Below are 13,037 nucleotides of genomic sequence, written 5' to 3'. Positions count from 1 at the left end.
TAAAATAACACAGCCTAGATCTGAATGAATGAAATATTCTTATTAAATACTTTTTTCTTTACATAGTTGAATGTGCTGACAACAAAATCACACAAAAATTATCAATGGAAATCAAATTTATCAACCCATGGAGGTCTGGATTTGGAGTCACACTCAAAAATTAAAGTGGAAAACCACACTACAGGCTGATCCAACTTTGATGTAATGTCCTTAAAACAAGTCAAAATGAGGCTCAGTAGTGTGTGTGGCCTCCACGTGCCTGTATGACCTCCCACAACGCCTGGGCATGCTCCTGATGAGGGGGCGGATGGTCTCCTGAGGGATCTCCTCCCAGACCTGGTCTAAAGCATCCGCCAACTCCTGGACAGTCTGTGGTGCAACGTTGGCGTTGGTGGATGGAGCGAGACATGATGTCCCAGATGTGCTCAATTGGATTCAGGTCTGGGAAGGGCGGCCAGTCCATAGCATCAATGCCTTCCTCTTGCAGGAACTGCTGACACACCCAGCCACATGAGTCTAGCATTGTCTTGCATTAGGAGGAACCCAGGGCCAACCGCACCAGCATATGGTCTCACAAGGGTCTGAGGATCTCATCTCGGTACCAATGGCATCAGGCTACCTCTGGCGAGCACATGGAGGGCTGTGCGGCCCCACAAAGAAATGCCACCCCACACCATGACTGACCCACCGCCAAACCGGTCATGCTGGAGGATGTTGCAGGCAGCAGAACGTTCTCCACGGCGTCTCCAGACTCTGTCACGTGCTCATGTGCTCAGTGTGAACTTGCTTTCATCTGTGAAGAGCACAGGGCGCCAGTGGCGAATTTGCCAATCTTGGTGTTCTCTGGCAAATGCCAAACGTCCTGCACGGTGCTGGGCTGTAAGCACAACCCCCACCTGTGGACGTCGGGGCCTCATGGAGTCTGTTTCTGACCGTTTGAGCAGACACATGCACATTTGTGGCCTGCTGGAGGTCATTTTGCACATCTCCCGGGTGGCGCAGTGGTCTAGGGCACTGCATCGCAGTGCTAGCTGCGCCACCAGAGTCTCTGGGTTCGCGCCCAGGCTGGGCTGGGTTCGCGCCCAGGCTCTGTCGCAGCCGGCCGCAACCGGGAGATCCGTGGGGCGACGCACAATTGGCATAGCGTCGTCCGGGTTAGGGAGGGTTTGGCCGGTAGGGATATCCTTGTCTCAGTATGTAATAAAATGTATGCACTCTACTGTAAGTCGCTCTGGATAAGAGCGTCTGCTAAAGGACTAAAATGTAAAATGTCACGCTGCATGAGGCAAATACTGACTGGTTTTCTGATCCCCGCCCTTAACTTTATTATTTTAAGTTATGTGACCAACTGATGCATATTTGTATGCCCAGTCATGTGAACTCCATAGATTAGTGCCGAATTGACCAATTCCCATATGAAATAACTCTGAACAAATTTCTAAATGTTTACTGTGTAGTTTGTAGGCCAATTGAATCTTAAGGATTTTTATATTAATCTGTTAGCTATCATTTTATATTTTTGGGATAAACAGAGGAATCAAAGTCCCACGAAAAATCAGCAGATCATTTATTACTTACAGAAACATGGAACAAAACAAAGCGAAAGGGAAAAAAAGTAATTTCTGTTCGTGTACATGGATTCGTTAATGTGCATAGTCACAAACCTTAAACTGCGAGTGAGAAGTCTGTGTGTGATTTTATGGGGTAGACAAGTCGTCTGAGACACTTCTAGCATTTGCTACCTTTGAAAACAGTAAACTGGTTTGATGAGACACAACTAACAAAATACAYACAAGCAAATTAACATTTGCCGTGCTTGTGACCTCTTCGTCTCTTCTTTCATTCCCTCTCTCTCTCTCTCCCACTCTCTGTGTCGCTCAGAAGAACAGTCCTCTCATCCTCCGGCCGATGCCCTGTCGATCGTACAACACGTTGAACTTGTTGATGAACTGGTTCATGCTGTTGCAGGTCTTGGTGATGGTACCTAGGTAAGCCATGAGGCCCACGTCATTGCATTGCTGAGGACAGAAGGAAGGAGATGCATATGCTTTTACAGTACTGTGCCAATCCAACCCATCTAAGCTCTAATGATTAAACACAACTAAGGTGATAATCTAAAGACAAAAGCCTACGCATGTTCACACCAAGAGCTGAGCTTTGCAAAGTGCCTAAGTGGGGACAACTTACATCGTAGAAGTCGGTCTTGAATTTGATGGTGCTGAGAACAGGCAGTCTATGGCACAAAGCATTGGCTTCTCGGAGGATCTCGTGGTTAAACGGCACCTCTCCTGGGTCGTAACAGATCAGAAGGGGAGAGTGCGTCACAAAAGAGAGCATAAGGTTAGAAATACACACACAAGACAGTTGTACGCATATACATTGCATTCAGAAAGTATTCAGAGCCCTTGATTTCCCCCACATTTTATTACATTATCCTTTTATTCTAATATGGATTAAATAAAACATTTATCAAGCTACACCCAATATCCCATAATAACAAAGCAAATTTGAAGAAAAATAATATATATATATAAATATAATCACATTTACATAAGTATTCAGACTCTTTACTCTGTAATTTGTTGAAGCACCTTTGGCAGCGATTACAGCCTCGAGTCTTCTTTGGTATGACGCTACAAGCTTGGCACACCTGTATTTGAGGAGTTTCTCCCATTCCTGTCTGCAAATCATCTCAAGCTCTGTCAGGTTGGATGGTGAGCGTCGCTGTACAGCTATTTTCAGGTCTCTCCAGAGATGTTCGATCAGGTTTCAAGTCCGGGCTCTGGCTGGGCCACTCAGGGATATTCAGAGACTTGTCCCGAAGCCCCTCCGGTATTATCTTGGCTGTACCAACAGGACAATGATCCTATGCGAAGTCCTGGGCGCTCTGGAGCAGGTTTTCATCAAGGATCTCTCTGTACTTTGGTCCGTTCATCTTTGCCTCGATCCTGACTAGTCTCCCAGTCCTTGCCGCTGAAAAACACCTCCACAGCATGATGCTGCCATCACCATGCTTCACCGTAGGGATGGTGCCAGGTTTCCTCCAGATGTGACGGTTGACATTCAGGCCAAAGAGTTGAATCTTGGTTTCATCAGAGCAGAGAATCTTGTTTCACATTGTCTGAGAGTCTCCAGGTGCCTTTTGGTAAACTCCAAGCAGGCTGTCATGTGCCTTTTACTGAGGAGTGGCTTCTGTATGGCCACTACCATAAAGACCTGATTGGTAGAGTACTGCAGAGATGGGAGAACCTTCCAGAAGGACAACCATCTCAACAAAGGAACTCTGGGGCTCTGTCAGAGTGACCATCGGGTTCTTGGTCACCTCCCTGACCAAGGCCCTTCTCCCCAGATTGCTCAGTTTGACCGGGCGGCCAGCTATAGGATGATTGTTGGTGGTTCCAAACTTCTTCCGTTTAAGAACGATGGAGGCCAGTGTTCTTGGGGACCTTCAATGCTGCTGACATTTTTTTGTACCGTTTCGTTTCCCCAGATCTGTGCCTCGACACAATCCTGTCTTATGTAAATAAGGTCTGTTTTCTTTTTAATACATTCGCAAAAATTTCCAAACCTGTTTTCTCTTTGTCCTTATGGGGTATTCTATGTAGATTGCTGAGGATGTTTTGTTAATTTAATCTATTTCAGAATAAGGCTGTAGCGTAACAAAACTTGGAAAAAGTCAAGGGATCTGAATAGTTTCCGAGGGCACTGTAGATTGTTGAGAAATCATATTGCGTTTTTAAAGAAAGGGCTGGAAATGACTAAGGTAATAAAAACATTATTTCCAGACTCACTTGAACAGAGTCATATTCTTTCCAGACTAACTTGAACAGTCATATTCTTTCGGTCTTTCATCACACAGAGACACAGCGGTTCTCTCACCTGCTTCCACTGCTTTGACGTATTCCAGGATGACTTTCACCCTGCTGTGTAGCATCTTAATTGCACTGTGTTGGGCTATGAGGTGTTCTGCCACTGAACACAAGAGACACATAACAGGGAGAGTGTTTGAGAGTGCATTTGTAAACCTTTAGCTGTATCAGACGTACCGGGCAGATCAATTGCTCGGGAGGCGTTTTAAAATGGTGGGCCTTGTAAATGGGGGTATAAGCAGCCGTTACTAGGCAGCCGTTACTATAGTTACCCGTTGAATTCTCCCCTGTGCCAGTGGCTGTCATGCGAGCCACGTGGTCCACTCCGATTCGCTCCGCCTCTTCTGTGGCCAGAGTGTACCCCAGCTCAGCAAACAACATGGTCGCCTGGGATTGGGCGATACGGGACAGCCAAGTTTACAAATCAGCCACTCGTACTAATCACAGTGATGTGTGTGGTAGGAGAGCTTGAGGTACCTCTCCGTTGATGATGTCGATGACAGACTCGTACACATTGACAGGGAGCTGGGAGAGACAGGACATATGTTTGAATTACCATATGTACTGTATCATAGCCAAGTAACAGTCTTGCATAAAAGCAAGTAACTTTCATTTAAAAATGGAATCCGTATTAGGGGAAACCGTTCGACTGTCCGTCTCAGCAACTTTATTTGTTTTGTGGACAGTGTTTAAAAAAAATACAGTACATATTCTGCTGTTCTATCACGCATGCAATGCTTGTCCGAGGGGGAAAATAACAGCATTTGTTGTTTGGAGTAACTTTATTGTTTTTGTAATAACCCAAATGGAAAGTTTCACAATGAAGGATTCCACCTTTAAGAATGTTTTCTACATTAACTCAGAGTCTAAGCCAGTGGAGGTGGGGTTTCTAAGAAGCTACATGGAATTGTTTTAAGAAAATCATACCAAGGATCATTTTGCTATTTGATTTTGAATTAAGACCCCTTGAAGTATCAACATTTTGATGAAAATGTGTATTTGGCCTTACTGCTGTTAGCCCATACAACCGCATTGAATAACATAACTACATGGAACAACCAATATTTTTTGGGGGGGCTAAAAGTTTGTTCTGAAGTGCCTATCCTATTTCTGAGAGATAATACTTGTATTTAACCCCTTATTGTCGTCACCAAACAGTCTCCATATACTTCCATAAATGTTTTCAACTGTTACCGGGGGACCTTTAGACGAGTCTTGTGAGGCCTGTGGGCGTACTAGATGGGTCATATTAGTGGGTAGCCCAAACTGTTGGAACGCTACAGACAGACGTTGGCAGATTGGCTGTACCGACTTCAGACGAGTCCCAAGACGCTTAATAAGGGTCATAGAGCAAAATGAAGAACATTGTGTTCCTGAGAGTCCTCTCTCCATAGAGGGGTCATAATAGTTTATAGGCCAAACCGTTAGGACGCTACATACGATTTTGTGAGAAGACAGATTTTCGGGATGTCTCATTGTCTGAAACACCGCTCTAGCTCTGTCACCTCATGTTACATAGGCGGATGCGGTGGATTGAGACACATCCAATGCAAAAAAACACTATATCCAGTGGGTTTTGCGGGCGAAGAGTCAAGGGAGTGCAATTGAGATTCTCCCTTGGCCTCTATTGGTTGACCTAGCTAGCCTACTCATGATGTATTGCTTGTATGTTTTTTTGCTTTTGAAGCGCTTTGAACAAAATGTGTTATGAAAAGCACTAAAGATTAATTTATTATTATTATATAAACAATTCCAAATGAGAAACTCACATCTGTGTGTTTGGTCATTGGGTTGAGCTTGAGGAAGAGAGGACTCTCAATGATCTCACACACCTGAAGTGAAGAGAAAAGAAAAGCCAATAAGAAAACAGCATCCTGTGTTGGCCAAACAACCTCAACTGACATTTCAAATCACAACAATTCACTGACCAATTACAGGAAAAGTACATTTTACCATATGCCTCTAATTACTCCCCCATGGAACATGCCCCAACCTCATGGAACATGAAACGTAGTCCCCTTTGCTCTGCCTACCTGCTTGTGAATGTGGATGTCTGATTGGTCACAAGGACCGCCTGTGGTATACCAGCCCAGGAACTCCATGTCCTTGAAAACCTGTTTGACTGAGAGGCAGGTGTAGAGGTCAGGTGAAGAGGTCAGGTGAAGAGGTCAGGTGCCATATGAATCAACAGGAATGCTGATCTAGGATCAGGTCCCCTACTAAAGTTAATCGTATTAATTGTGATTTAAAAAGGCAAAACCAATCGTAGACCAGAACTCCCAATGAGGTTTAGTTCCACCAAGGGCTTCAGGCACAAGCCTACTATGACATGTTGTGCTTCAGAGGTGGTGGGGAAACCATGACACAGCACAACATCATCACTTTTCATATTGCACTTTCATCACCATCAGTAATTAAGGGGAGTAAATGCCATCTGACCTGTAAGGTAGGTTAGTGAAATGAACACACACGGTGTACATATGATGAGACTCACATTGCTCCTCCTTGGTGTAGTAGTACTCCTTGTCAATGTGTGCTCGGTCATCTACCAATTGATGAAGCAGCTCAAAGGAGTTCATCACCTCGATGTTTCTACCCTCCTGCTTCCCGATCAGTGCGCCAATCACTGGGTGAAAAGGAAAGGATAAAATGCAACATGAAACAGCCGATTGGAAATCGATACACATATAGGCTATAGAAAAGCCCATTGAAACTGTCAATAACTGGAACCTCGGGCTGTGACGGACATGGAATTTTGGACGACAGTAATTGGCCAGAAAAATGACCACAGTCTTTGACATAACTGTTCGAATAGGAACAGCTTTATGGACACATTTTCTCCTCTCCTCCTAACTGCATGTGCTGCCATAGAAATAGAATGAATAGAACAGTCATCCCATTCAAGTCGATGCTGGCATAATGGGTGGACTGGCAGCCATTGTGAGTGTACCCATAGGAGCAAAGCAAGAACTAAAATATGTGCTGTGATTTGTTGATTCAACTCAACTGATATTACAAAAAAATACATTCCATTGCATGAAGCACCACGTGATCATTTGAATGAACATTCCACATTAACTGAAATCACCGCGTCACAATACCAGGCAGCCGTTGTGAGTATACCCATGAGTTTACCAGTCTAATTGGTTCCAAGCCCGTTCTAGTCATTCTATTTCTGTATGCTACATTGATGAGGGTATTGCATAAGCAACCAAAGCCTAGTTTGCTTGTTTCAGCAAATACGTTATATCACGTTATTAAGAGTCAAGAAACAGTCGAAACGCACAAATGCCTGGTTATCCCATCTTCAGTCATCTGTTCATTCTACATTAAAAAAAGGGTATTTAGAGATATTTTATTCCATAACCATCTTCAGCCATAACCCTCGGTTATATGGTAATTGTAACAGCCCAACTGTAACCATACCCATGTAAGATGCCCTTCCCACTGTTGCATTTGTTCTCTTGCAGTTTCTTAACTGAACAAAAATATAAAATGCAAAATGTAGGGTCACATGTCTCATGAGCTGAAATTAGATCTCAGAAATTTTCCATACGCAAAAAAATGCTTTTTTCTCTCTTTTTGCAAACAATTGTTTACATCCCTGTTAGTGAGCATTTCTCCTTCACCAACATAGTCCATCCATCTGACAGGTGTGGCATATCATGAAGCTGATTAAACTGCATGATCATTACACAGGTACACCTGGTGCTGGGGTCAATAAAAGGCCACTAAAATATACAGTTGCGTCACATCACAATGCAGCAGATGTCCCAAATTTTGAGGAAGCGTGCAATTGGCATGCTGACTGCAGGAATGTCCACCAGAGCAATTGCCAGAGAAGTTAATTTCTCTACCACAAGTTGTTCTAGAGAGTTTGGCAGTACGTCCAACCGGCATCATACCACGTGTAACCGGGCAAGCCCAGGACCTCCACATCCGGATTCTTCACCGGCAGGATCGCCTGAGACCAGCCACCCGGACAGCTGAGGAAACTGTGGGTTTGCACAACCGAAGAATTTCTGCACAAACTGTCAAAAACCGTCTCCAGGAAACTAATCTGTGTGCTCGTCACTGGAGAAGTGTGCCAGTGGTCACCCATTTCAACTGTACTGTGCAGATTGCAGACAGCGTGTATTACATCATGTGGGCGAGCAGTTTGCTGATGTCAACATTGTGAACAGAGTGCGCCATGGTGGGGGCGGGGTTATGGTATGGGCAGGCATACGCTACCAAACCTAAATCTGTTTTACCTCATTTCTACCAGCATGTCACATGTGCAACCAGAGAGAGAAACCCCCCCCCAAAAAAACAACTCGACCACCTTTACTCCATACGCATATAAAGCTCTCCCTCGCCCTCCATTTGGCAAATCTGACCATAATTCTACCCTCCTGATTCCTGCTAACAAGTAAAAACTAAAGCAGGAAGTACCAGTAACTCGTTCAATACGGAAGTGGTCAAATGACGCGGATGCTACGCTAAAGGACCCTTTTGCTAGCACAGAGTGGAATATGTTCCAGGATTCGTCAAATGGCATTGAGGAGTACACCACCTCAGTCACCGGCTTCATCAATAAATGCATTGACGACGTTGTCCCCACAGTGACCGTTCGTACATTTCCCAACCAGAAGATATGGATTACAGGCCACATCCGCACCGAGCTAAAGCTGCTGCTTTCAAGGAGCGGGACACTAACCTGGACGCTTATAATAAAACCGGCTATGCCTTCAGACAAACCATCAAACAGGCAAAGCGTCAATACAGGACTAAGATAGAATCCTACTAGACTGGCTCTGACGCTCGTCGGATGTGGCAGGGCTTGCAAACTATTACGGACTACAATGAGGAACACAGCCGCGAGCTGCCCAGTGACACGAGCTTACCAGATGAGCTAAATGCCTTTTTATTCCATGATCCCTTAGAGGCAAGCAACACTGAAGCATGCATGAGAGCACCAGCTGTTCCGAACGACTGTGTGATCACGCTCTCTGTAGCCGATGTGCGCAAGTCCTTTAAACAGGTCAACATTCAATGCCGTGGGGCTAGACGGGTTACCGGGATGTATAGCCAAAGCATGTGCGGACCAACTGGCAAGTGTCTTCACCGACATTTTCAACCTCTCCCTGACAGTCTGTAATACCTATATTTCAAACAGAGCACCATAGTCCATGTGTCCAAGAAAGCGAAGGTAACCTGCCTAAATGATTACCGCCCAATAGCACTCAGGTCAGTAGCCATGAAGTGCTATGAAAGGCTGATCATGGCTCACAACAGCATCCTCCCAGAAACCCTAGACTTCAATTTGCAATCCACCCCAACAGATCCACAGATGGCACAATCTCTATTGCACTTAACACTGCCCTTTCACACCTGGACAAAAGGAACACCTATGTGAGAATGCTGTTCACTGACTACAGCTCAGTGTTCAACAACATAGTTTAGTGGTGAGCTTTGTGGGCACTAAGGACCCTGTGACTAAACACCTCCCTTAGCAACTGGATCATGGACTTCCTGACAGGCCGCCCCTAGGCGGTAACGGTAGGCAGCAGCACATCTGCCACGCTGATCCTCAACACTGGGGCGACTGCGTGGCCAAGCACATCTCCAACACCATGATTGAGTTTGCTGACACCAACAGTGCTAGGCCTGATCACCGACAGCGATGAGACAGCCTATAGGGAGGAGGTCAGAGACCTGGCAGTGTGGTGCCAGGACAACAAACTCTCCCTCATTGTGAGCAAGACAAAGGAGCTGATTGTGGTCTACTGGAAAAGGAGGGCCGAACAGTCCCCCATTAACATCGACGGGGCTGAGGTGGAGCGGGTCGAGAGTTTCAAGTTCCTTGGTGTCTATCATGGTCCAAACACAACAAGACAGTTGTGAAGAGGGCAGGACAACACCTTTTCCGCTCCAGGAGAGTGAAAAGATTTGGCATTGGTCCCCAGATCCTCAAAGAGTTCTACAGCTGCACCATCGAGAGCATCCTGACCAGTTGCATCACTTCCTGGTATGGCAAGTGCTCGGCATCTGACTATAAGGCGGTACAGAGGGTAGTGCGTACGACCCAGTACATCACTAGGGCCAAGCTTCTTGACATCCAGGAACTATATACAAGGCGATGTCAGAGGAAGGTCCAAAAAATTGTTAAGACTCCAGTCACCCAAGTCATACTCTTCTCTCAGATACCACACGGCAAGCAGTACCGGAGCGCTAAGTCTAGGACCAAAAGGCTCTTTAACAGCTTCTTCCCCCAAGCCATAAGACTGCTGAACAATTAATCAAATGGCCACCCCGCTCTTTGTTTTTACACTGCTGCTACTCGCTGTTTATTATCTATGCATAGTCACTTAACAAATTACCTTGACTAAACTGTACCCCCGCACATTGACTCAGTACCACCTGTATATAGTCTCGTTATTGTTATGTAATTTTCGTGTTACTTTTAGATTAAATTTTTTACTTTAGTTTATTTAGTAAATATTTCCTTAACTATTTATTGAACTGCATTGTTGGTTAACGGCTTGTAAGTAAGCATTTCACGGTAATACTGTTGTATTCGGCGCATGTGACAAATACAAATGTATTTGATTTGACAGTGAACAAAATTGCATTTTATCGATGGCAATTTGAATGCACAAAGATACCGTGATGAGATCCTGAGGCTCATTGTCGTGTCATTCATCCTCCGCCATCACCTCATGTTTCAGCATGATAATGCATAGCCCCATGTCGCAAGGATCTGTTGCACTATTCCTGGAAGCTGAAAATGTCCCAGTTCTTCCATGGCCTGCATACTCACCACACCCATTGAGCATGTTTGGGATGCTCTGGATGAACGTGTACGACAGCGTATTACAGTTCCCGCCAATATCCAGCAACTTCGCACAGCCATTGCAGAGGAGTGGGACAACATTCTACAGGCCACAATCAACAGCCTGATCAACTCCATGTGAAGGAGATGCGCTGCATGAGGCAAATGGTGGTCACACCAGATGCTGACAGGTTTCCTGATCCACGCCCCTAATTTATTTTTAGGAATCTGTGACCAACAGATGCATAGCTGTATTCTCAGTCATGTGAAATCCATAGATTAGGGCCTAATTAATTAATTTAAAATGGACTGATTTTATATGAACTGTTACTCAGTAAAATCTTGTGGCAAGTTGGGTTTAAATGTTTGTTCGGTGTATTTTAATTATTGTCTTAACTTTTTACAACATATTTCAACAACAGCAATATATTGAACCAATTTCAATCTCATCCCCTTGTCCATTATTCCATGCCAAATGCAAGACTGTATAGAATTATTGGTATACTTGAAAACTGATGAGCTCACATACCCTGCATGGGCCGCCCCTCCTGGGAGCGGATGCGAATCCAGTGGTCTGAGATGTTGAGGATGACTAGAGGATGCAGGGCAACAGAGACACTGCCGGTGACCCCAGACGCCATAACACTGGGGCTGGCTGTGGGACAGACAGAAAGAGGGTGGGTTTCCTTTACTTTTGGCCATCTCAGCCAAACATGGCCTAAGCACGACCACCTGCTTTCGAGCAAACAAAGCATCCGTGTTCTTGTATTGAATATTGTTGTTTTCTTTAGATTAATGTTACAATATCAGTGTGTCGTTGAATTGAGCTGGATTTGAACAAACATGTACCACTTGGTAATATACAGGAAAGGTACAGTGAGGACATTGATTCTACTCAGCAGAGCTTCAATTTATCAACAGTGCTATTCCAACTGACACGTTAAAAGATGTGAACATGAAGTTAACTAATAACTGCTGTAGCCATCTCCATTGCTATAGTTAAGTACTAGCTCGGTGTGGAGGACCAATTACGTCGCTGTAATTTAAGCTAACTAAGAAAACAAAGTAGTTGGCTAATTAGCTAGCAATAGATACGCTAACGTTAGTTGTTTAAACTGCCGATGCTTAGTTAGCTAACTACTACAGAAGGACCAATCAATGTGTGACAGTTGAGGTCAAAAATTAACTAGCTAGTTAGCTAACAAGCAAATATTAACTGCAATCGTTTTGAAATTGCATAGATAATAATTAGGGTTGGCAATTCCCAGAAACCTCGCGAAACGACATTGCGATATGATATTTATTTTACCTTTATTTAACTAGGCAAGTCAGTTAAGAACAAATTCTTATTTTCAGTGACGGCCTAGGAACAGTGGGTTAACTGCCTTGTTCAGGGGCAGAACGACAGATGTTTACCTTGTCAGCTCGGGGATTCAATCATGCAACCTTTTGCCGACACATGTATTTCGATTCTCACGATTCTATATGTATTGCAATTCGACGATCCAAACATATTGCTCACCATTCAGTACGTCTGCTGCAGAGAGCCATGAGAAAACGATTCATGGAAATAAGTTCTGAAAACAAAATGGTCTCCCTATTTAAAAAGATGGAAAACAAGCTACTGTAMGTACACTCTTAGTAAAAAGGTGATGTCTAGAACTTAAAGGGATACTTCGGCTGTCCCCATAAGTGAACCCTTAGTGGTTCCAGGTAGAAAAAAACATGTTCTGGGTAAAAAACCTTTTGGGTTCCATGTAGACCCTTCCCACTAAGGGCCCTACATATAACCCTTTTTGGTTCTATCTGAAACTAAAAGGGGTTCTACTATCGGGACAGCCGAAGAACCCTTTACCTTTTTTATAAGAGTGTATAAAAGAAAACTACTAGAGTTGGTGCAGGTACTGCAAACTAGCGCACAAATTATATTGTCAAAACGTACGATAGATACTCAAAAATAATATCCCGATATGTAACTATCATTTTCTCCCTCAGCACTACTAATAACACCGGTACAGCACGCACAAATACTAACTGGGACAGCCACGTTAGCTAAATTAGCTAGCTATGCCAACTAAAGTTAGCTAGCCTCGCTGAAGTAACGTTAGAGAACGCAAAGGAGACATAATGGCAAGCTAAACATGAGCTAACACCATCGACAAAGGAGTAAAGTTAGCGCCGACACAATATATATACAACCTTGTCAAAATAAGATAAATAAATTGTGCTTAGGGATATTATTACCGGCCCCATCCACTTCCATTCCACCACCGTTGCTCGTCGCCATCTTGTCCTACTGACAGCTGCGCAAGCGCAATAGAACAATGCTTTTTCCCCAAACGCTAAGGGGCAGT

At 44.3% G+C, this 13,037-nt stretch overlaps 1 protein-coding gene across 2 annotated transcripts; it reads right to left on the bottom strand.

The window, feature by feature from the left end:
• Positions 1-1,550: 1,550 nt before the first annotated feature.
• Positions 1,551-13,034, bottom strand: LOC111980938 (COP9 signalosome complex subunit 6). Of its 2 annotated transcripts, XM_024011996.1 has the most exons (10): positions 12,928-13,034; positions 11,213-11,338; positions 6,364-6,495; positions 5,903-5,991; positions 5,639-5,701; positions 4,347-4,394; positions 4,142-4,256; positions 3,880-3,972; positions 2,188-2,288; positions 1,551-2,018 (listed from the first exon to the last, which is right to left on the bottom strand). In XM_024011996.1, the coding sequence occupies exons 1-10, from the start codon at positions 12,968-12,970 to the stop codon at positions 1,878-1,880; spliced, it is 951 nt and encodes a 316-aa protein (XP_023867764.1). In that variant the 5' UTR covers positions 12,971-13,034; the 3' UTR covers positions 1,551-1,877. The 2 variants fall into 2 exon arrangements, with proteins under 2 accessions (XP_023867764.1, XP_023867765.1); XM_024011997.2 differs by lacking the exon at positions 11,213-11,338 and having other exon boundaries at positions 12,928-13,003.
• Between the last annotated feature and the right edge of the window lie 3 nt (positions 13,035-13,037).

The sequence above is a fragment of the Salvelinus sp. IW2-2015 genome, linkage group LG20 (genome assembly GCF_002910315.2).
Source record: "Salvelinus sp. IW2-2015 linkage group LG20, ASM291031v2, whole genome shotgun sequence".
NCBI lineage: Eukaryota > Metazoa > Chordata > Actinopteri > Salmoniformes > Salmonidae > Salvelinus > Salvelinus sp. IW2-2015.
The sequence above is the reverse complement of the archived record's forward strand: the minus strand, read 5'-3'. Positions and strand labels throughout refer to the sequence as shown.

Excerpts from the sequence above, each read along its gene's own strand:
- LOC111980938 (XM_024011996.1), bottom strand. The coding sequence starts at position 12,970 with ATGGCGACGAGCAACGGTGGTGGAATGGAAGTGGATGGGGCCG. Across the intron at positions 6,496-11,212 it reads GGAGGGGCGGCCCATGCAGG|TGATTGGCGCACTGATCGGG; the intron begins GTATGTGAGCTC and ends CTTTTCACCCAG. Across the intron at positions 5,702-5,902 it reads ACATCCACATTCACAAGCAG|GTGTGTGAGATCATTGAGAG; the intron begins GTAGGCAGAGCA and ends TCTTCACTTCAG.